Here is a 21,587-nt window from a genome sequence, read left to right on the forward strand (position 1 = left end):
GGCAATATCTTACATATTCCAATGAATATTATCGCTAAACACACAGAACAAGGAAGCATATTCGAGAATTAAGTATACGACTAGTTGGCTGGCTGGGGCGCCAACTTGTCGAACAGTGGACGCAAAGCCAAGAAATCGTATGAAAAATGGCAATCCCTTAATTAAAATACAACATGACAAATACAAGTCACTTAAAAAGTGTATGCCCTAAAAAGTAAAAAATAAAATTTAAATTTAAGTAAAAATGGGCTTAAATTTATGTGTTATCTTTTAAAACTTTCTAAGTTAATAAACTCTAGGTCATTTAATAAAACGAGGTCATTTTGGTTGTTGTTTGTTCTCAAAGTGTTCATAACATACATACCATTTTAATAGTTGATAATTAAAGAAACCCAAAGCATTAAAATTATGCAATATTTTAAGTATATGCCAACGGTTTAATATAAATTATAGCTCTAGTTTTAATTCTCAATGAAACTGGTTAGTCAAGCACGTTACTCTATATTTAAGTGTGATTATGAATTTGACAAACAGGATTGGCTAATTAGTTTCATTTTATGCATACTTTAAGAATACACAAATTTAAAATGAAATATTATTAAAGTGAAAAGGAAGAAAGTGAAGCCGACAAATATATATTGCAATTTAAAAGAAGCTTATAATTATTTTTTTATTACCAGCAAGACTTAAAAACAATGCCGTTTGTTAATGTCAGTAACAATTGTATGTATTCATTAATACTATAATGCTTTCTTTTGAATTTATTAAATAATAATGTAATAATAAATTGGAAAAACTGAATATAAATCAGAAAAAAAAACTTTTAGCATAACTATTAAATGAAAAATTGAGTTAGAATATTATGCTATAAATTCCGATTGATTAAAAATAAGTTTTAAGTAAGTTTTAAACAACTTTTGACCCACTGTGCCGATCAGCCTACCTGCGAATTGTCGACTCGTGTGCAATTTATGCAAATCGCCCACTTTGCAACTAGTTCACTTACCTCGGCTCGGAAAAGTAAAAGTTTGCTCGGGTTACAATCATACACACCTGAGCGTAGGGAACTCGTTTTTTGGGCCACTTTTTGAGGCTCAGAGAGCCGCTTACCTTGATTGGTGATAAAACTTATTTATGCGTCGCATTCGTACAAAAAAGATATACAGAAAGACATACAACAAATCCGTATTTGTTTATTTGGCCTGCAAAAATGTGTAAAGCATATAAATATAATATGTATTCATATGTGCCTGGTATTTCCAGCCAAAAAATTTGCAATGCTTAAAATTAATTAGCAGTTTTTTTTTTTTGTCGATTTGTTTGGTATTGCGCAAAGATCTGCGGGTCTCAAGTCAGGCCGAACCGAAAACCAAATCGAATCAAATCGAAACGAAACGAATCGAATCGAATTGGATCGAAAGACCAAGCCCAAGAACCTGTTTTGCCATCTCCACAGCCAAATCAATATTAATATCTCCCTCTGCTTTGATTTGTGCGCATATGAATTAGCAAATCTCGATGCCTTTTTATACTTAATGCCTGTGCAGTATAGTATAGACTAATATATCTAATTCTAGACCGGATCGGTGTTAGGTGTCCGAATAGCGACCGCATATATGTATGTAGTAAAACCTGTCTCGGCATAGTCCAAATTTACATATGAAATGCACATGGGCACTTCAACTGAAATCGAAACTGAAACACCAAAAACGCGTTATTGTTATTCAAATTTGTGTCGGATAATTCCGAAAACTGGTTAGTAAGTCAGTGGGTAGATGGCATACAAATTAGACTCTGTGTCTCTTTCAGTTTTGGGCTTCTTGGAAATCATATTTCTCTGTTGCCAACTAGATGGTGATGTGCGGGAACGCAAAAGAAGCGGCGATTTGCGATTTGTTTTCTTGATTTTTTGTGGTTTTTTCGTTTTTATTTTTCGTCATTTTTTTGTTTTTATTATTTAAATATACACATACAAATTAACGTAAAACTACAAAAAAGAGTGTAAACGTAAACACAAGTTCGGATGTTGGTGGTGGCTTGCAGTTTTAGAAATATCTTTTTGTGGGTTTTTCAAGTCGAATTTTCATGTTGATTTAACGTAACCGTAACACAGCAAAGACTTGCCTCGAAGTCAGTCGTTTAATAAAAAGAGTACACTCGTAAAAGTCTTGCAGGAAATTCAAATAGTCGATAGTCAATAGTCGATAGTCGATAGTCGATAATCGATAATCGATAATCGATCGATCGAGTGTAAGAGAGTGTGTGTGTGTGTGTGTGTGTTTAGGGTTTGGTGTGAGTTGTGGGTTTGGAATTGGGTTTTGTTTTGGGTAAGACTAAGACCGCTGACTTAGAAGAAACCATCGCCAGTGGGATCGCTGACCCATGGGTAGTTGTTGGGGCATCGGACGCAGGTCTGCAGGTTGATGGTCTCCCCGGGCACCTCCTTGGAGGTCAGCTTGCAGGTGTTGGGCACCCAGCAGGCGGGCTTGCCCTCCACCACGCACTTCTCCCTCCAGGGCTCGAAGTTCTTCACTTCGCTGATGGTGCGTGGGTTCTGCATCCACTGGATCACCTGGGTCATGGTCACGAAGTACACGTCATTGTGGTTGGCCAGAATCTCGTCGATCCAGTAGAGGAAGGCGTCGAGGAACTCGGGATTGTTCTTCAGCCAGGCGGCATGGAAGTACAGGCCCAATGGAGCACGGTTCTGGTCGTAATGGCGATCGAAGTTGTGGTTCAGAAAGTTGTAGAACTGATCGCCGGTCAGGATGTTCGAGCACGAGTCCACCATGGCGCATCCGGGCAGATACTCATCATTGGCGGGATCCTCGCGACGATCCAGCTCGTTCATGACCATCTCCCAAACGGCATGCGATCTGGTTGGGCAGCTCTGCAGATTGCCATGGCAGCGATGGGGCATCCGGAAGTACATGGTATAGGGCCAGAGTGGCGGATTCGAGAGGGGAGCCGTGATGGTGGAGTCGTACAGGAAGGCCTGCTCCTCCATCATGGTGAACTGATTGTTGCCACCCACTCGCAAGTAAGGAGCTCGCACGCCCACCACCGAATTGTCCGTAATGTTGGCAAACTTCTCCGTGATAATCCTCATGCCGGCCATCTCCTTGGCCCAGTCATCCACGGTGGCATTCGACCAGAATCGCTCCTCATCGTTGTGCGTAATCGAGTGCACGGCAATTTCGTGCCCCTTCCGGGCAGTTTCCTGCACGGCCGAATAGTTGGTGTACTTGTGGGACACAAAGTAGGTGGCCTTGATGTCGCAGCCATTGGGATTCTTGCGGTTCTTGAACATCTCCTTGTACAGCTCGATGTTGTTGTTGTTGATGGCATCGTCGAAGGTGATGGTGATCATCATGGGCACATCCTTGGCGGGCAGATCGCCAGGAATCGAGGTGCCATCCTCCGAGCAGAAGCAATCGGGCAGCACGCACACGGCGGGATCGCAGGGTGGAGCACGATTGGGATCATTATCGATATCTGTGGGGGTAAAGATGAGACAAAAAATATGTTTTTAGATTAAGAAATTTTCGATTAGGACTAGGATTAGTCTTTAAGAACCATACTGATATATATATGGTTTGGGTTTTGTCCCTAAATTTAATACTTAATGATTTCATTGATCCTAGACTTAAGGCAAAGGAAGGTTTTCTATATAAAATAATTCCAGAACAAATCTAAATGATAACTAATTTTAAAGAGAATCGCAAAAAAAAAGGCTTGAGGAGACTCTATTAATATTTTAAAAACACTATTGCTTTTATTGATCCTAACAGAATATGTGGTATTTTAGATATAGGTTTTCTAGAGAAAGGGCACAGAATTTAAACCCTTTCAGAGGGTATTATGTATTATATTATATATAAGCTCTTACATTTTTCTAGCATAACCAATGGAAATCTGTTTCTTTTTTCTAACAATCCTATACAGCCTGAAATTTCTTAGAATTTTACCAACTTCCACTAAACCATTTAACGTATTCACAATTTATATTTATTTTATTTTCCCAATTTTCTCTTGGAGTCAATTAAACAAAAGCGATCACACTGACCGTACTTTTCTTTGGCATCATTTGTTATTGACAATTTGTATTCTGCCTGCGTTCACCTAGCCGGCAAAAGTTCAGTAAACTTTTCACATAAATATTTAAGCAATTAGCTAACTGTGCAGTGGGAGGGGAAGGCGAAGGGGTTAGTTCAATGAACCGACGCGGTCTGGAAAAGCAATCAAGAGAGGTGGGAAAACCGAAACGCAAAGTGAATGGAAAATGTCTACACACAATCCTCAAGTCAGTTTTTTGTTTATATATATATATATATATACCTATGTTTATTTCATTATTATATTGAATTTTTCTTGGTTTTTGTTTTGAGCAATTTTCAAGTGTTGTTAATCAAGCGTGGCTGCTTTGAAATGCAGGCAGCGTTCACTTATTAGCCATACCCTTTTTCCGCCCAAAAAACAATCTATAGCCACCCACATGTTGGCCATTTGTTTATCGGCCAAATGCAAATGATGGCTATTTGCTTTAAGCCAAGTCAATTGGTAAGCCTTGCACTTGCCGCCTCGTTAAATGTGATCAATTGCGAAAGTTATTCGCTGAAATTATTTGTGCTGCTGTCTCATTTGGCATTTGGTTTTGGCCAAAGTGAAATGCCAGACATCGTGTGGCATGCAAAGGCCAAAGTATTTTGTCCATCAAGTTTTTCAATCTTTTTTTTTCTTCTCTTTTTTTTTTTGTTTTGCCGGCTTTGTCTCTTTTTGTTGACCTTTTTGCAAGTTGCCTCCGCTTTCTTTCCCCCCTCTGTCATTTTTTCACATTTGCCAATAATCTGTCGTTAAAGTCGAATGTTATGTCATCGCGGACCGGTTCAGCATTCGGTATTGAGCATTCGGTATTCATTGCTTACCAGATTCCCTGGCATTATTGACTTTTTTAGGGCTCTGCCTTTATTTCTTTTATTTGTTTTTTTTTTTTTTGCAGAGATTGTATGTAAGCTGGCTCATTATTACTGAGGAGGATGTTGCAAAGATGGAGATGGATTATAATCATTGGATGAAGTCAGGCCAACTGAAGATGATCAACCAATTACTGTGGGGAACTTTGTTTTGGCGCAATTCTGAGAATCAATGAGGTTAAGTGAGATTCGCTGAAATTCATTAATCAGAAGTTTTGATTGAATTCTTGGAAGTCTCCTTAATTCCGCTTTAAGTTGATACTAATTTATCGTTGTGATTTTGCATAAGTTGCCATAAACAAAATGTATTTTGCCATATATAAGTCATCATTCGTTTTTTAGACTAACCTGAGTTTTAACTTTTCAAAAGCCATACAAATTTTTGAAATAGCAAAAAACCTTTACTGTTAAAGGTTTTTGTTAGCTTGAGGTTGCCATTATAAAATACATATTTTGTTAAACTTTAGCTTTTGGATACAATTTTATGAATAATTTAATGTTAAACATAATAAACTTGACACAGTGTTGAAATTGTTGCCTTTTGGGTTAAATGTTTTGTGGAAACATATATTTTAAATTAAATTAAATTTGGTATTTCATTTGATATAGCATTTAATTTAGATTTAATGTTTTTTGTAATTAAAATTTGTATTAATGGTTGTAAAAATTATATTAAATCCTTAAGGTAGGGCCAATTAAAAACCCAATATAATTAATGATATAAAGTTGTTATTCTTTCGCAACCAAATTTCGATAGCCTTATGACTCTTTTACAACTATTTCTTAAGAAAAATCCATCTACCTGCTGCACTATTTAGCAACTATTTTGTTGCACTTTTCTCGTTACATTGTCGCTGGCAAACTCGAAAACTACGGTGTATGACCATTTAATCGGTCTTTTAATCGCCTGCCATTTATTTTGGCTCCCGGAGACGTGGGCTTCCTCATTTCGGGCCCAAAGGCAAGTTGGGCTAAACTTGGACTGGAGTTATTCAATTGTTTACGTTTAAGTTTACGTTTACGATCACGGGTATGGCTTTATGCTCGGCTAAGCATTTCAAAAGCTGCCGGCAGAAGTGCAAATTTTCGCATTTTATAAATATATATAGCTGTATGCAGTGCGATTTGCAATCGCATTTGGGATATCTGAACAGCAGCGAGGCTATAGAAGAGGTCTAATGGCTTGATTTGTTTGGCATTTAATTAGCTCGTTAAGTCAGTATTTGTATATGGTAGGTTAGCCTCTTGAGAAATGTTGTTCATGTACGAAGAGTTATGAGCACAATTATTTGTAGTAGTACTAACTGTCTGAGTTTGCTATTGGTATTATTATAAATTAGTTGCAGTTTTTACGCGGGCTGCTGTTTCGATCTTTTGTTGCCATTATTATTATTATTTTGTATTCATGACTGTGTTTATTTTTCCTTTGCTTTGCGGCTTTTTGCAATTGCTAAAAATACGCAGAGCAAATACAACAAATGTTTCTTTTTTTTTTCGTTGGTTTAAGCCGCTTATGTAAGGCTAATTTACACATGAATCGAACCACCTATGGAGAGGCATTTTGTTTTGCTTCGATTTGATTTCTATTAAGTCCAAGGTTAGCGCTATTACGATGTTGTTAATTAATGGTTTAATACTTTTTCTTTGGCTTTGTGCGCTACTGCCCGTGGAGCTGGCAACCAACGGTGTCTGACATTTTGTTTTCATTTCACACTTGACATTTCCATCCAAAAGTCGGTTTTACATTAGAGAACACTGTGAAGTGGAGTTGACTTGAGTTAAGAGCTAAGGGCTTTACGAAACCGGTTCGTGGGATCTGTGCAACATATCCATTGCATGTAGGCGTCATTGGAATCCCCAAAACCTCTTGCAAACACACAAAAATGCAGACACTTGTGTGCCGTTGTCAGAGTTTTCGAGAGTGGAGTTTTAAGTATCACTCCTCCGCTGAGGTAATGTTTTAAATGCCGCCAACCGGTTTTAAGGTGCGACTGGGTAACAACTGAAAGAAATTTGTCTTGGCGCCGGGCCAAAGATAAAACGACTTGGTATTTGGATAAGTCCATAAAAACAAAGAATTTATAATCACTTTGGATTTGCCTCTATAAAATCAATATTTATGAGTTTACAATGCTGTCCATTTGATCTGAATAAGTAATACCTTTTTCTGTGAGTAAATACCATAAGCCCCTTGAAGGCTTATATTATCTGAGTCGATGGTGTAATAACACTCAGCCTCGGGCCTTTAAGAGGAAAGCCAATCCTATAAACAACATTTGGCAGCGCGGCTTACTTCTATTGCCGTCCCCCACAATTTATGCTGAATCACAGTGAATTATTATTGTCAAATGTCAAATTTAAATGAAAAAGTGCTTCAAAATATTTGAACGAGCGATCGTTGTGTATTATCAGCTATTTTTGATCAATTATTTGTGGTTACTCCATTTTTATTGTTCCTTGACGGTTTTATTAATCTTAATACAAAATGATTTGTCACGATGCAGTTGCACATAGATCAAGCATAATTTATCACTTTTTTTTTATATTTTATGACAACTAAACCCTTTAAGATTTAATTAAAAAAAAAAAATGGCAACATTGTTTTTTTATTTGTTTATAAATTGTTTGAGAAAAATAATCGTTAGTTATATTCCTTCTAATATATATGTAACATATGCACTAGTGTAAAATCTTTTTTAATTGGGCATAATCAAGTCACTTTAATTGTACTGATAATTAAACAACTTTCTAAATTACTTTAGAAAAAAATTAATAAATCTAGCATTTAAATTAGTTCGTTTTTTAAATGCCTAGTACCAATGATAATATTATTTTTAGAGAAACTTACCACAGGTGTTCTCATCGGATCCATCTGAGCAATCCTTCTCGCCGTTGCAGAAGAGACCTCGCTCAATGCAGTTTCCATCGCCGCAGGCGAGGAATCCGTCCTGGCACAGGGGCTCATCCGTGTGGAGCAGGGGCTTCACACGACGCTCCTTGTTCTTGGACTTGCAGTTCTTCACCGACTCCTTCCAATCGCAGGTCTGCTTCTCAATATCGAAGTACAGACCAGCAGGGCAACGAATGGCTTGCAGGCCCTATAACCAAATTGAAAAAAAAACAAACATTTATATTACAAATCTGGGTTGGAAAAAATGCAATTCCTTAATTGGTTAAAGTTATATATAATAATTCTTCTATAATTCTTGTGCCTACCAAGTGTATCATTATTATTTAAATTAATATTAACCCAATTTTTATTAGTTCAGACAACATTTATATTCCTGCTCAGTGTACCAAATTTGTTTTATTATTAATCATTTAATTTTGGAAATAAAAACCAAATTCGTTTAAAACAAGAGGTATGCATTACCATTTATATTTATACACTTAATAGTTTTATCATTAATGATACAATTATTTATTAATTTGGATAAAATTTAGCCAAATCGGTTTTCGCTTTTCTAACAATTTATAAAATTGAAGTATTAAAGTAAACTTGAAAGAATTTGATTTTATGATACATTCCGTTGTTTAAGATTTAGTAAAAGATTGTAGTTTTATAGATTTGAGAGGAAAGCAGTAAATAAAATATATATTTTCGTTTTTTAAACTAAAATTCTAATGTGCTATGCTTATATGCACTAAACAGTTAACACTTGATTTCTGATAAATTTTAAATGCACCTATATTTTAAAAATTTATAAGTATTTTGGCAAGGTAAACTCACCGATGAGGTACACTGGATGACGTCGCGACAGTTGTCACCTTCGCCGGCCACCAGGCGGAACCACTCGCCGGCGTCCTTGTCCTTGCAGAGCTCCTTCTCGAAGGACTCCTCCTTCTTGGTCTCCTCGGTGGTGGCCTGTCGCCTGAATCTCAGCAGCGGATCGCTCTCATTGGCCGTGGCTGTTTGTTGAATGAACCAGAAAAATAAAAAGAGGAAATGGCTGTAGCGAAATAGTTGCATTTGCAGTTGCAAAACCGGAAGAATTTCCACGGCGAATGTGGGTTGGGTTTTGGAGTTATTGGAGTATTGGAGTTATTGGAGTATTGGAGTTTTGGGGCTTGGGGGTTGGGGGTTGGGTGCACCATGTCGCCATGGCCTGGCACTTCCTGTTACCAAAACACAGATACGGCTGGGCTGGATTCGGCTCCCATTCGAGCTTATAGACATGGCATGCGGTCGGGCTGGTTGCTAGCTAGCTAGCTTACTTGCTTGCCTGGTATAATGTGGTGTGTTGGCCGAAAAAAAAAAAAAACACGTTTGGCATTATGAAATACGATGTCACCGAGAGAACCGAGAGCCCAGAAACAGAAATAAATGTCTGTGTACAAAATACAGAAATACCGAAATATAGAAATACCTAAATACAGAAAGCATTCCGAAACTCGTTGCGCCTGCGCTTATAACTTTGACATTTTGCATCTTGCGACTTGGCAACAGTCGTATGAATTGAATTCGAATTCAAATTCGAAACCGAGATGTCGAGGGTGTTGCCGCATTTGCATAACCGTTAAGTGACGGACAGCAACAAGGTAGTGCTTATGCTGCGACTTTAATCATGATCGATGGCCTGTCAAAGTCAAGTCGATTCAAATCGAAACGAGTGGAGGAGCTCAGATAACTGCATTGTTACGCTGCGGCTCAAGGCTTACATTTAGGTACTTCTCCCTTAAGCAAATGAAAGTTGTTTTCCAAACTAGTCCTTTTTTTTTTCCTCTTCTTTTTACTGGTTTTTTTCGGTTAATCAAGGTTAACACATTCACATCTTGAAAACGGCTTTTCAATTTCATTTTGATTTTCCTCTTTGTTTTTTTGCTGTCTGGTTAATTATTTTTTATTTTTGTTTTTTTTGCTCTTCTGAAGGCCGTAACGTTCGAGCAGTTTTTAATTGATGTCTTGACAACTTCCGCCAGCCAAAATGCAAATTGCAGTTCAATAATTAAAACTTATGACTACGCTGAGAGGCATAAAATATACATATATGTTTTTGATTGGTGGTGAGACCTTACCTTCGTTAAAGGCCGCCAAAGCCAAAACGGCAAAAACCACAAATAGTTTTGCCATCTTGAGTTGGACTTGCAATTCGATCAGTATTTGTCCGTTTTTGCTGCACACAGTTTTTTCCTATAGTTTTGGTTAAATATTTTTTTTTTTTTGGTTAACACACTGATTTGGGGGAAAAAAAACACTTGTTTGGAGTTTTGGTCGGCGGAGAGCAAGTTTTGTCCTTCCGATCGCTATCAAAGCTCCATTTACACTGTTTGCTACGATGCCGCGCACAATTTCTCGAACCCCTCTCTGACACCAAAGCCCCAGACGAAGTCAAAATTGCTTCTTTTATTACACGGTGAGATCTGTGGTGAGTTTTGGGAAGCTTTCCCAGCACCGCGTTCGGCGATCGTCGATCGGTTTTCGAGGGGCAATCCCGAATGGGATCCACAAAAAAGCTCCACAAGAGCTGATCGATCACTGATCACTGATCAACTGGCAAGCCCGGCTTTTTTTGATTTTTTTGTTTTTTTGTTGCTCGTTGGTTGTTGGTTGTTGGTTGTTGGTTGCACAAGTCTTGGCCCGATCGTGACCGGATCGTGGTCCAAAAAGAAGAGAGAAGTGCGGCACGTACGCGATCACTCTTTTATATGCAAAATGGTGGCGGATGGCGGCTGGCGGCTTACGACTCGCACATTTGGCGAGGTGAGAAGTGAAGCCGCCGTTGTGGATTGCAAGTGTTTCGGAGTTTGGAGCGCCCTCCCCGGTTTGCTTATATATTTTTTTCTTTTACTGAAGCCACCAACAGCAGCCATTATGCAAATGGCACTTTTGGCCATATGTAGTATGTATGGTGGTGCCACCATCAGATTCCAGAACGTCTGCGAGGTCTCTTGACTAACCCTCTCCATTTGCCGATGGAGTGTTGGATGTGTGTCAGGCGAAACACTTCGCATGGGAGTGCCCACACAATCGCAAAAAAAAATAAAAACAAAATGCATTTTTAATCATCCTACGTATACGGATTTACGTATTTATGAGTTAGCTTTTTATTTGGCTATCCTACGATGTTTCGAGTGATTTAATTTTTGGGTGAACTTGGTGCACAGTGCGTATGAGTGATGTTAAAATTTACTTTGATGAATAATTAGAAAGTATGCCTTTAAGAGTCCAAAATATGTATATAGCTTTAATTCGGTAATTTATTTTCTGGATAAGGATCACGATCAAGCCAAAACCGTATTACCATTGGGAAACAAAAAGAGATTATTCTAAACCAAATACGTGCTTTAAAAATTTATATTTATTTAAATTTTATAACTGTTAACAAATGAAGTGGTCTTCTTAATACCATTTTACAGGGCTTAAATCTAGATTATGTTATTAATTTTAATTACTAACAAATTAAGTCCATCATAGTCTTGCAGTTTATTTACAAACTTGCTAAAAAATTAAATATTTTATTTTCAAATTATTTAATAAGAGTCTGCCAAATTCGCTTTGCTGAGAGAAAAAGCCTGAAAAGAAAGATACATCTTTCGAATTGTATTTTATTTTGATGGCTAAGTAGTTCCTCGCCGTCGTCTGGTCGTTCCAATTTAAAAGCTGTTATTTTTTTTTACCCGCAGCGACCTTGATCATTTTAAAGCCAAATTAAAGCCATTTATGGCCCACAGAGTGATACGTCGTGGCGCGACGACTGCTAACTGACAGAGAGGCGTCTAAAGGCGTGACGAACTGCCACCAACTTAAGTTTTTTTGTCTGCCATTTTTTTTTTCTTTTAATTTTTTTTCATTTTTTTTTTTTGGCTGGTGGCTTCAACTTTAAAGTGTGCCAAAGTGTTTTGCCGTTCGACGAGAGACCTTTCTGAATTGTCATTGTCTATTTTAGCCACTCTTGACATTTGCATAGAGGAGTAAGGCTGACTGCTGCTTCGAATCGTCTTGAATTTCCAATTAAGATTAAGTAAAATAAGTCTTTGGCTTGAACGGTTTCCGCCTCAACGGGTACGCATTCGCATTCGCATACGCGTACGCATAACATCTGCCTGATGGAATTTACGTCAATTGGAGAACCAGTTTTCCATTTCATTAAAATGTGATCATCTCGCTTTCAGCGAATTCTTGCAAAATATTCAATGAAATTCATGCTTAAAACCGCAAAAATTAACGATCGGGTAAATTAATAAATTTGCAATTATTGGGGAACCACAAACTCCTTTCCCTTTTTATTACTTCTTATTTCGTTGCCTTTTCTACAATTGCAATGCAATCCTTAAAGTAAATGGTAAATGGTTAGTAATATAACAAGAAACCTGCGGTTTTAATAATATCCGAAAAGTGTTTCTACCAATCGACTAACTAATTGAGCAAATAGTCTTTATTTTAATTGAATTTGATGAAATGTAGCGTATCTTGTTAAAAGATTGTAGTTAAAAACCATTTGCAGTCATCTTTAAAATAAACGAAGATTTGCTTAGTAAGCGTAATTGTTTCTATATATTTATATGATCAAAACCAACGATCCATACCAATTTGTCTTGTTTATTACCTCTTATACAATAAAAAGAAAACTTTTATAAAAGTTTCCCCCAAAATGTTTAAATACAGACACGCTAGATTGTGAAGAAACAAAATAAATTGTATCACGTTCGACATGTCGCGTATCCACAACTTAATTCATCTTAATAAATATAATAAATAAATTTAATTTTATAAAGTGAAAATGCATTTTTGTCGCCATTTGAAATTTGATGATTTCAGATTCATTATTGTAGAGGTAAGTGTTTTTCTCTTTGTGTATAATTTTCCAATCCCAATATTTCAGAATCATATTGCAAAAATAAATTCTCAAATTGAGTTCTGTAAACAGTTTATTGGTTTTATAATTTTTGGTTATAAATACAAAGTTTTCATTGTACACATAAAATAAATTTACCTAATGTATTCTTAAATAAGGGTTCTGTATAAATAACACGAGTCGACAAAAATCTAACTTTTTCCCACCTTGCCAACCGAAACCAAACCTAAAATCTTTTAGACTCGTTTCGGATGCATTTGGTTCTCATGGAAGATCTTGATCAAACCCATGTCGATATACCTGGCAAAAATAGTTTCCCTTTATTGTAATTTCTATTGTTCTCTGGTTCTGGTTCCGCCTTATATCACACACCTAATATCTTTCGTTACAAAAGCAATTTAGCGGCTTTGTGGTTTCGCAAAGCACAGCATTGCCTGGTAGTGCATTTTCACATTCTCATATTCGGTTTTCACTTTCACAAAAATATTTCTTTTATTTTAATTGTTAAGTTTTGATCTTGTTGGTCTATAATTTGTTTGAATTATTTGGATTAAGGAGATGTATATTTAAGTCAAGTATTATGTTTATGCAAATCAAATTGAATGCAAAGCCTGCGAAAGTGAAAATCGGAACATGCCTAATGTTTGTGATCAGAGCAGCTGCTTTTGGAATTTCTCAAAGGTACGTACGTTATGGTTTCTCTTTTCCCGGTTCAAGTGCTTTGGCAAACTAACAAACTAATACGAAAAGCTAACAACAAGTTCGACTGACTGACTACACACATAAAGCTGACAAGACAAAACAAAACAAAATGAAGCCCTGCGACTGGGTATGGCGCACCGCAGTTACTTCATAATACTCGAGAGGCTGGTGTAGCCGCTGTTGGCCTGCACGGGATCTTGCGCACGTCGGCAGCGACCGCAGCAGCAAATGTCCCGCACCACATCCACGAAGCTCGTCTGGTCGAAGTCATCCAGATCGTTCATGAAGACGCCGGAACTTATGTCCTCGGCCGTTCGCGTGCCGACAAATGCCTTGAGATCGGTGGTGGGGAAGCCATCCTTGTAGTACGCCTTTATCGTATCGTAGGCATCCATGATGACGGCAATGAACAGCGACAGGACCACATAGATGTACAGAGATATAAACGAGTACAAGTAGATCTGGCAGAACCACCACAGCCAGGTGGCCTTGCTCGAAAGCGTGGCAAAGGTGGCGAACATATCATCGCCGTTGATCAGCGCAAACAAACACTCCGACGTGGTGGCCAGCGAACGGAACTTCATGTGGTAGGGCCCCAGAATCAGCCAGCCGCAGAAAACAAATCCCGCATAGATCAGCAAGGCGGCGATAAGGAAACGCAGAATCTTTGGTGCCGCCTTCTTCAGTGTCAGTATCACAACGTTGTAGGTCTTGAAGAAGCCCAGATAGCGCAGCACTCCGAACCAAACGAGCAGGTTACCAATGCCCAAAAACAGCGAGCAGGTGTCCCATTGGTCCACCACCATGTACCTTCCCTCGATTTGCTCTTTCAGAGCTGATCCAATGATCAAAAGGACGTCGTTGAAAATGATCATGATGTACCTGTGAAAACAATCATGTTATAGATTAGTTTTTGGTAGCTAGTTTAAAGGATTTTACCACCCAACCTTGCTAACTCATTACGTTTCTATGCTTTGCCTTTGCTTACAAAAAATGGAATAGTAAATTAAAATATCTGACTGTTGAATTAAAATGTTGTATTTAATATTTAAACTTAATATTAAATCTCAATATGAAATACAATGCAACTAAGTTTTAATATTAACATATTTTATTTATTGTGGGAAGTAATAGATTTGAATTAGTACCTATTTGATTTAAATGCATTTTATTTAAGTTAAATATTTTTTTAATTTAAGATATTCTTTCAGAATGTAAATCAATTCCAAAATAGTTAAAAAATGTTAATATTTTCATATTTAAAATATAAAATCAAAGTGAAAAATATTAAAAGTGATTACAAAATATTTTGGTTTACGTTTTTTTTGCCAGTGAAGACAATTATTTTTTAATTCCAATATTTGTCACGCTTAAACATTTCAAGTAACGAAAAATGTGTAGATAACGCAAGGTATTGGCGTAATCCCTTTGTTTTAAAGACTCACCAGAAGTTAACAAACTCCAGCCGCCCATCGAAGCTCAGCTCCTTGCCAAAGTGCGACCGGAAGAAGTTGACTGTTGTGCATCTCAGCAGATAGGCCCTCCACAATGCCCTCGTGCAGAGGGCAAACGACAGGGCGCAGGTCAGCAGGACGAATATGTTGAGTATGCTACGCAGCATGGAATCGAAATTCGCCTCCGATATAAAGTCCGTGGCTCCGTGGCACTTCAGTCGCGTCGACTCCGCATCCAGCGAGAGCAGCATCTGGCCGTCATGATCGCGATTGTTGAACAATATGGAAATGTCGAAGCGAAAACAATCGGGCGCCGATAAAGGGCCACCGTTAGCCTTGAAGTTCACCGTCTTAATCTTGAACGTCAACTGGGCGGAGACGAGGGAGGCGAAATTGACCTGCACATTGCGCTGCCGGAGATAATCCTCCACCCCAATGGTGGTCACATTCGGCGGCAGCATCTGGCACACCTCATCAATATGTGGATCGAAGATGTACGACTCATTGAAGCCGAATATGGTGCCCTCGCGGTAGTTCTGCAGGCACAGCTTCAGCGGCGGCATCGTATTGTTGTGGGTGGGGTAGTCATAGGGTCCAATCGATCGGCTTACATTGGCATAGCCATCGACGGCATACTGAACGGTGTCGAAAAACTCCGATTTTAAATACAGGGCAAAAGGACCCACCGCCGGCGGATAGCTCTCCACTTCCCGGGAGGAGTCCCAGCCGCGCAGGAAGAGATGCGAGAAGGCAAATCGGTTATCACCCGTGTAGTTGATGTGGTTATACCGCGAGTGGGCAAAAAGGCACAGTTGCATCGTCACCAGAAAGATCTTGACAATCTGTAAGAGTTGCGTGGTGAAAGTTGTTAACTAATTTTACATATTAACTTATAATAAATAGTACAAATTGTAGCGTTCTCAAGCGTCATAAACTCATATAGGAGGTAGTTGGGCTGTGATCTAGAAAAGCTTATCTATAAATAAATGCCGAATTATGCTAGGGCATGCGTCAGTTTATATTTATTGGCTATCTGCAGCGACGAAATCTGATTTCGTTTTAGACCAATCATGGCTAGTTGTGTTCTATTAATCATTCTTAAAAATCCCCATAAAAACCTAGCCCTCAAAAAATCCCCCTAGAATCAAACATTTATTAAATAACTTGTAAAATTCGTACGAGTGCGCCTACACGAAGTGTCTGGCCATAAAAACGTTAAATTTCCACGGGTTTATTACGTATTGTTCTAACTATAGTTGGACCTTATAGATAAGGCATATCGATAAGAACGGAGGGGCTTAACAATGCAAGCAAAATAATCAAGAATGTGTTGACTTTGCCCACTTTACATGCTCAAAAACTAAGCAAACAATAAGGCCTTTGTAAATTGAGCAAGTCGCCCACATAAGTGCTTCGGATGTGTCATCCCAGATCTGCCCCTCAATCCCAATTCCCGCGCATCACGAGACTACCTTAATTAAATCGGCTGTTTAATCAGATGTGAATCGAAATCGAAATGGAAATGGACGACCGGAAGTGGTATTACCTGCACGACAAACTTGTAGGGAAACTTTCGCTTGGCCTGCCACTTCTCGATGGGATTCATAAGAAGAACTGCAGCTTCCTGCGCATTCGCTCCTCCTGATAGGATGCTGCCGAGGATCCGGGGAACTCCGGTTGCTCCTCTCGCCCCTCCACGGATGCTGGGGCACTGCCCGCACTGGACATGGTTGCGGGGGGTATGGTAATGGGCATGGGCACTACAGGCGCCACGGGAGTGGACTGGAGCTGCACCTGGCGTCGCAGGATCCTGGTGTTCACATACTCCTCGTCGCTATCCTCTGGCGGGGTGCGTTGTTGCTGCTGGGCAGCCTCGTAGCTATCCGTACGGCGTTTCACGGCCGGAGCAGCGGCTGCTCCTCCGGGGCCGTAGCTCTGCATCTCGATGTGCTCCTGCTTCGTCGCGAGGTCGAATCACCTGCGTTGTTGTTCACTGCGCTAGCTTTCCTTTGCCCGCCCACTCGACATGCAAAGGAAAGAACCGGCACAGGCGCAACAAGCAATCGGGGGACTGGGGGGGTTGGCGAATATATGTATTTGGCAATTAAGGCGCGACTCTTGCCAGCGAAATTAAATTAAATACTGCCAAAAAAAAAACAGGAAAATTGCTTTGTTTTCAACCATCAACTTAGAGGTGAACCAATCTGTGTTTAGGCGATACTATCAGCAATTATAGAAATATGGCAACGCCATTAATTAGCGGGTGGCAACAGTGCACTGTGGGGCAAATGACTACTTTTTGTGACATTAATTAATAACTTAAAAACGATGAAATTTTCTCGGGTCTTGTTTTTTAAATTAAGTCTATGATACGAAAAGCAAGGTTTTATAAGAAAAAATTGGCGGGGTTGCCCGCCTGCAGGAATGCTAGATCTGTCGCTTCGTTTCTTTACTTTCTATATTTTTTCGATAGACAAAACGGTATAGGCCGTCCAACCGCTCTTAATGTTTTATTAATTTTAACATTTGAAAGCAATTGTAGAAATATGGCAACGCCAAATAATTAGCGGGTGTCCATAGTGGTGACTCAAACTGCTGTTGCACACTCAACCGGTTAACCGGTAAAATATAAATTAAAAATATATTTATAATTATTTCTAAAGTTCACATTTTGAGTGGAAATATATTGACATTAAATTTGATTTTCCATTAATAGAAAAAATATATAACTTATTTGACTTAATTATTATTTATTTTCATGTTGCTTTAAATAATTTCAAGTCCTTGAGAAAAAAACAAAATAATCTCTAAAGCAAGCGTCTTTAAATCCAATGCCTTAAATATATAAAGTCCTTGAGAAAAAAACAAAATAATCTCTAAAGCAAGCGTCTTTAAATCCAATGCCTTAAATATATGAGCCGTAAAGTACTAAAACAAAACTACATTTTCGCAAAAGCTCAGTACTATCAATACATTTTCAATTACGATGAAAGCATAAAATCAACTTTATTTAGCTTTGGAGAAAGTACCCAAAGAAAGAGTCCAATAATTTGGTTAAGTTCTGTTGTATTTCGTAAGTAGATAATACGCGTAGATTAATTTATATATATATTTGTTGATAACTGTTGCAATTTGAGAATAAGATCAATGAGTAGACACCACAATAAGAGTCAAAATTATGTTTGATTAATCTTCATTAGGTTTGGAAACTAAGTTCTCTTTTCCTTCCGTTTTGGCATTCTCGTTTTGCTCGGTTAAGCACCATTCCTAGACAATAAGTACACTAAAATCGCTTTAACTAAAGTCGCGATTGGTGAGGATAATGGGCGCTGCAAGGCTCCAGCCGTAGATGAAGACGCCCAGCCAGCTGGAGATGATCTTAACCCACATGGAAGCCTCGTTGCCGTTGAAGAGCTCAATATCCGAGTTGGGTCTGAGGGGATAAATAATAAGTTAGATTGATAAATAAGTGTTAAATGCTCAATGGATAGTATCTATAACTAATGACTTCTATGGTTAATAGATCAGATCATTGAAAAGTTTTTTTCGCTTAATCAAAACTCAACCCGCGAATTCTTTAGAGCAAGAATTTTTCTTTTTTTAAATGTATCTTAAATTAGTTATGCCTTTCAACTTATGATCTACATGAGCTCATCTGATTTCTATTTCTATGAGTTTTAAATTATAGTTTATAGTAGTCGTGAGCTATGTTTTGAAAACTCCAATCGAGCTGGGCTCTAATCGATACATATATGTTTTTAGGAACCAAATAAGATTGTTCCACTTACTTGTACCAGTTGGTCAGAGTCATCATAACGTAGAGCGATGCGCAGACGAATACCACGTGGAACATGGACCAGGAATAGGTGACGCCCTCGGTCTCGTTATCCGTGCTCGCCTTTCCTTTGGCATCCGTGCCCGCCTCTGTGTCTGATAGAGCTTCTGTTAAAACTACATTAATCAGAGTGCAAAGAGGAACGCCGATGGCCATATTTTTCACACAGTTTCAAATACCAAGTAACCGAGTGGATTAGTTGGGTTAGTCGGAAAATAAATCAAGAAAATAAAGCGGCAATAGCAAACGAGTGTTAATATAAACAGTATTAGCATGGGGTTTTTTTGTACAGCGAGAAAAATGAAAAGTGAGGGGGGCGATCGAATATGCGTGATGGAAACTGTGGAATTGTGGAAATGGCTGCGAATGCGGACGGAGCACCAGGAATGGAACCGAAAAACACCTACCACGCTTCTCGCTACTGTCATGGGTGATCTTCGAAACCTCCACCGCCGAACTGATACAGTTGTAGAGGATGCACAGAAGCCACACAACCAGTCCAATGATGTTGGTGGTGTCGAAAGTAACCCGGGAGTTGTGGGTGGGCGGAGCCACAGTGGTGGTGGCATTGCCGAAACCCTCCATCATGCCAAACATTCCAGGATTGCATTCTTTTTCTATGGGTTCATAATATAAACTATACATTTTCTACACATTTTAAAGTAGTTTTCCTACCCGGATTGTTGGCCACTGCGGACCAGGTCAGATAAACCGTGTATAAGGTAACCAAAGAGCTCTGCAATAATCCAGAATGAGGCAAACGCTCCTGCACAGCTGGCAAAATCGAAATAACACTGATCACCAAACAAAGGATGAGATTAATGGAGATAAAGAACTTGTTGATGCCGCAGCCAGTACTCTAAAAATACAGAACAGTTAAAAACCAAACAAATAAGCTTGACAACCTCCACTCACAGTGGTAAAATAGATATATAGCAGTGTAATCCCAGTCAGCGATAAGATATAGCCCAAGAGAGTGACCCCTGCCAGGGCATAATAATAACCACGACTGCTTTCAGCGCTCTCTAAAAAAAAGGTGGTTAATTAGCATGATGAATCATTACAAATCTGCCAAAAACCATGACTTACCTATCCAGTTCTCCGCCAGCGAATGTGCGAAATCCACAATGATGACCAGCTGAACGAGTATGAAGGCCAGGCCACCTATAAGACCCACCCACATCATGGCAGGACCAAAGGATCCGTCCGGTATGAAGATCGCACCGATGGCAGCGCCAAAGCAGATCAGGAATTTCAGGGGCCAAAAGTTGTTCTGGATGTGGGATCGCGGATCCCTGGAGCTTTTCACCCCCAGCATAATCAGTGACATTAAAGCGAAAAAGCAGGCCATTCCAAAGCAAATCCTGTACACAGCCATATAACCGAGGGCATATTCGCAGTCGACCTGCAGAGATCCTCCCGAAAAAGTGTCAAGTGTCTTGGAGCTGTACGTGGAAGTCGAGTTGATGCAGAACGGAAGCTTCTTCAACGTGTCCTGCAATCCCGGAGACAGGGCAATGGCCCCCAAGACAGTGCCCACCAGCAGGATGAAGGCGTACATAAAGCGCGAGGAGGAGGCGTTGGTGCAACTGGGACAGGCCGAGCAGCACATGCTGGCTGCAGTGCCTCCGCAGCACATGGCGCACTGGAAATGTGATAAACAAAACATATTAAATACATAGATCACGAGACTAACAACCCATAAAGAAAAAATATTTTAAGAAAACTAATAATTCCCTGTTCAGTGGGTGATTTTTGTAATCCTTAATCCCTTATCTCCTGTGATATGTAAGGAGTACATCCCTTTGGTATAATACAATTTAGAAGATATCCGAAAACAAGAAGGCTTAATCAATTGGTGGAATAACTCTCAGGAAAATACAACATATATGGGCCGATTTTAAAATTTTAATGAATGTCTTAAAAGCTATTATGCTAAAATGAAAACAATATATTAAGTATTATGTTTGTTTTCTTAGATTATGTCGTTAAAATCAAAGATAAATATTAAGCGGCATAATAATTCATATTTTATTGGGACAAACACAAATATTTGTAGCGCTGATACATAATCAGCATCTGAAAACTCCAAAAGTACAAGAATCGCCCTTGAACATTAGATAACCATTATAGCATCTATAAACCTATTAAATGGTGTAAAGCGAATAAAAACTCAAGTTCATTAAACCATATGGCTACCCTTATTGATTTGTAACCAAGTGAGCGAAATTACAAATCAAATTTACCCCCGTTGAATGCAATAAATTTACTTACCTGAGCGGCCGAGCAAAGGCCCAAAACAGCTCCCATTGTCGTTCAGATGTAGTTATGTTTTCACTTTAGTCAAATTGCGTTTTTATTAAATTAAACAAATCTTTGTTTGTGAAAATATAAGCTAGCGGTGGACTACCCACTCTTGATAGGTTTATCGAATATTGTAAGTGCGCGACACTGCGAAAAAGATCGAACAGTACATTACATCTCTAATGTAAAACATCAAAATGAAAAATTTCTTGCAAAATAACGACCGATTAAAAATAAGATTTAAGTCTAAAAAGACACATTCCTAATGAACACTGTTGGGGTGTACCTAGGTACATACTTAGGTAAGAATTTATGATACCTTATACCTTACATAGGTAAAAGTTTAGCTCGGTAAAGATTTTTATTTGCCTTAAAAACTGGCTATGTTAGGTATTTAGGTACTGAAGTATATATTGTTTTGTTTTTAAATAGGCTTGATACCTAACTGAACTTAAGTCAATTTTGCATTACTTTTTGCCAATATGCTAATAAAAAACAGCATAATTAAAAAAAAAGTTAATTC

The 21,587-nt window shown here is 38.6% G+C and overlaps 3 protein-coding genes across 5 annotated transcripts; all 3 read right to left on the reverse strand.

Moving 5' to 3' along the window:
- Nucleotides 1-2,315: 2,315 nt before the first annotated feature.
- Nucleotides 2,316-10,561, reverse strand: LOC128257005 (chitin deacetylase 1). Its single transcript, XM_052987795.1, has 4 exons — nt 9,990-10,561; nt 8,704-8,882; nt 7,822-8,071; nt 2,316-3,495 (listed from the first exon to the last, which is right to left on the reverse strand). Exons 1-4 carry the CDS (start codon nt 10,042-10,044, stop codon nt 2,348-2,350), a joined length of 1,632 nt encoding a protein of 543 aa, XP_052843755.1. The 5' UTR covers nt 10,045-10,561; the 3' UTR covers nt 2,316-2,347.
- A 2,263-nt stretch (nt 10,562-12,824) lies between these two features.
- On the reverse strand, nt 12,825-17,131 carry LOC128257004 (mucolipin-3). The gene is given in 4 exon segments (XM_052987794.1): nt 12,825-14,353; nt 14,917-15,767; nt 16,472-16,533; nt 16,536-17,131. Coding segments are annotated over 4 exon segments (1,983 nt in total). The 5' UTR covers nt 16,867-17,131; the 3' UTR covers nt 12,825-13,614.
- An 843-nt stretch (nt 17,132-17,974) lies between these two features.
- LOC128257556 (serine incorporator 1) lies at nt 17,975-21,195 on the reverse strand. Of its 3 annotated transcripts, none has more exons than XM_052988618.1 (7): nt 21,035-21,195; nt 19,850-20,405; nt 19,676-19,785; nt 19,436-19,619; nt 19,168-19,377; nt 18,714-18,855; nt 17,975-18,358 (listed from the first exon to the last, which is right to left on the reverse strand). In XM_052988618.1, the coding sequence occupies exons 1-7, from the start codon at nt 21,068-21,070 to the stop codon at nt 18,220-18,222; spliced, it is 1,377 nt and encodes a 458-aa protein (XP_052844578.1). In that variant the 5' UTR covers nt 21,071-21,195; the 3' UTR covers nt 17,975-18,219. The 3 variants fall into 3 exon arrangements, with proteins under 3 accessions (XP_052844578.1, XP_052844577.1, XP_052844576.1); XM_052988617.1 differs by having other exon boundaries at nt 18,714-18,867; XM_052988616.1 differs by having other exon boundaries at nt 18,714-18,876.
- Between the last annotated feature and the right edge of the window lie 392 nt (nt 21,196-21,587).

The sequence above is a fragment of the Drosophila gunungcola genome, assembly GCF_025200985.1.
Source record: "Drosophila gunungcola strain Sukarami chromosome 3L unlocalized genomic scaffold, Dgunungcola_SK_2 000002F, whole genome shotgun sequence".
Classification (NCBI taxonomy): Eukaryota; Metazoa; Arthropoda; class Insecta; order Diptera; family Drosophilidae; genus Drosophila; species Drosophila gunungcola.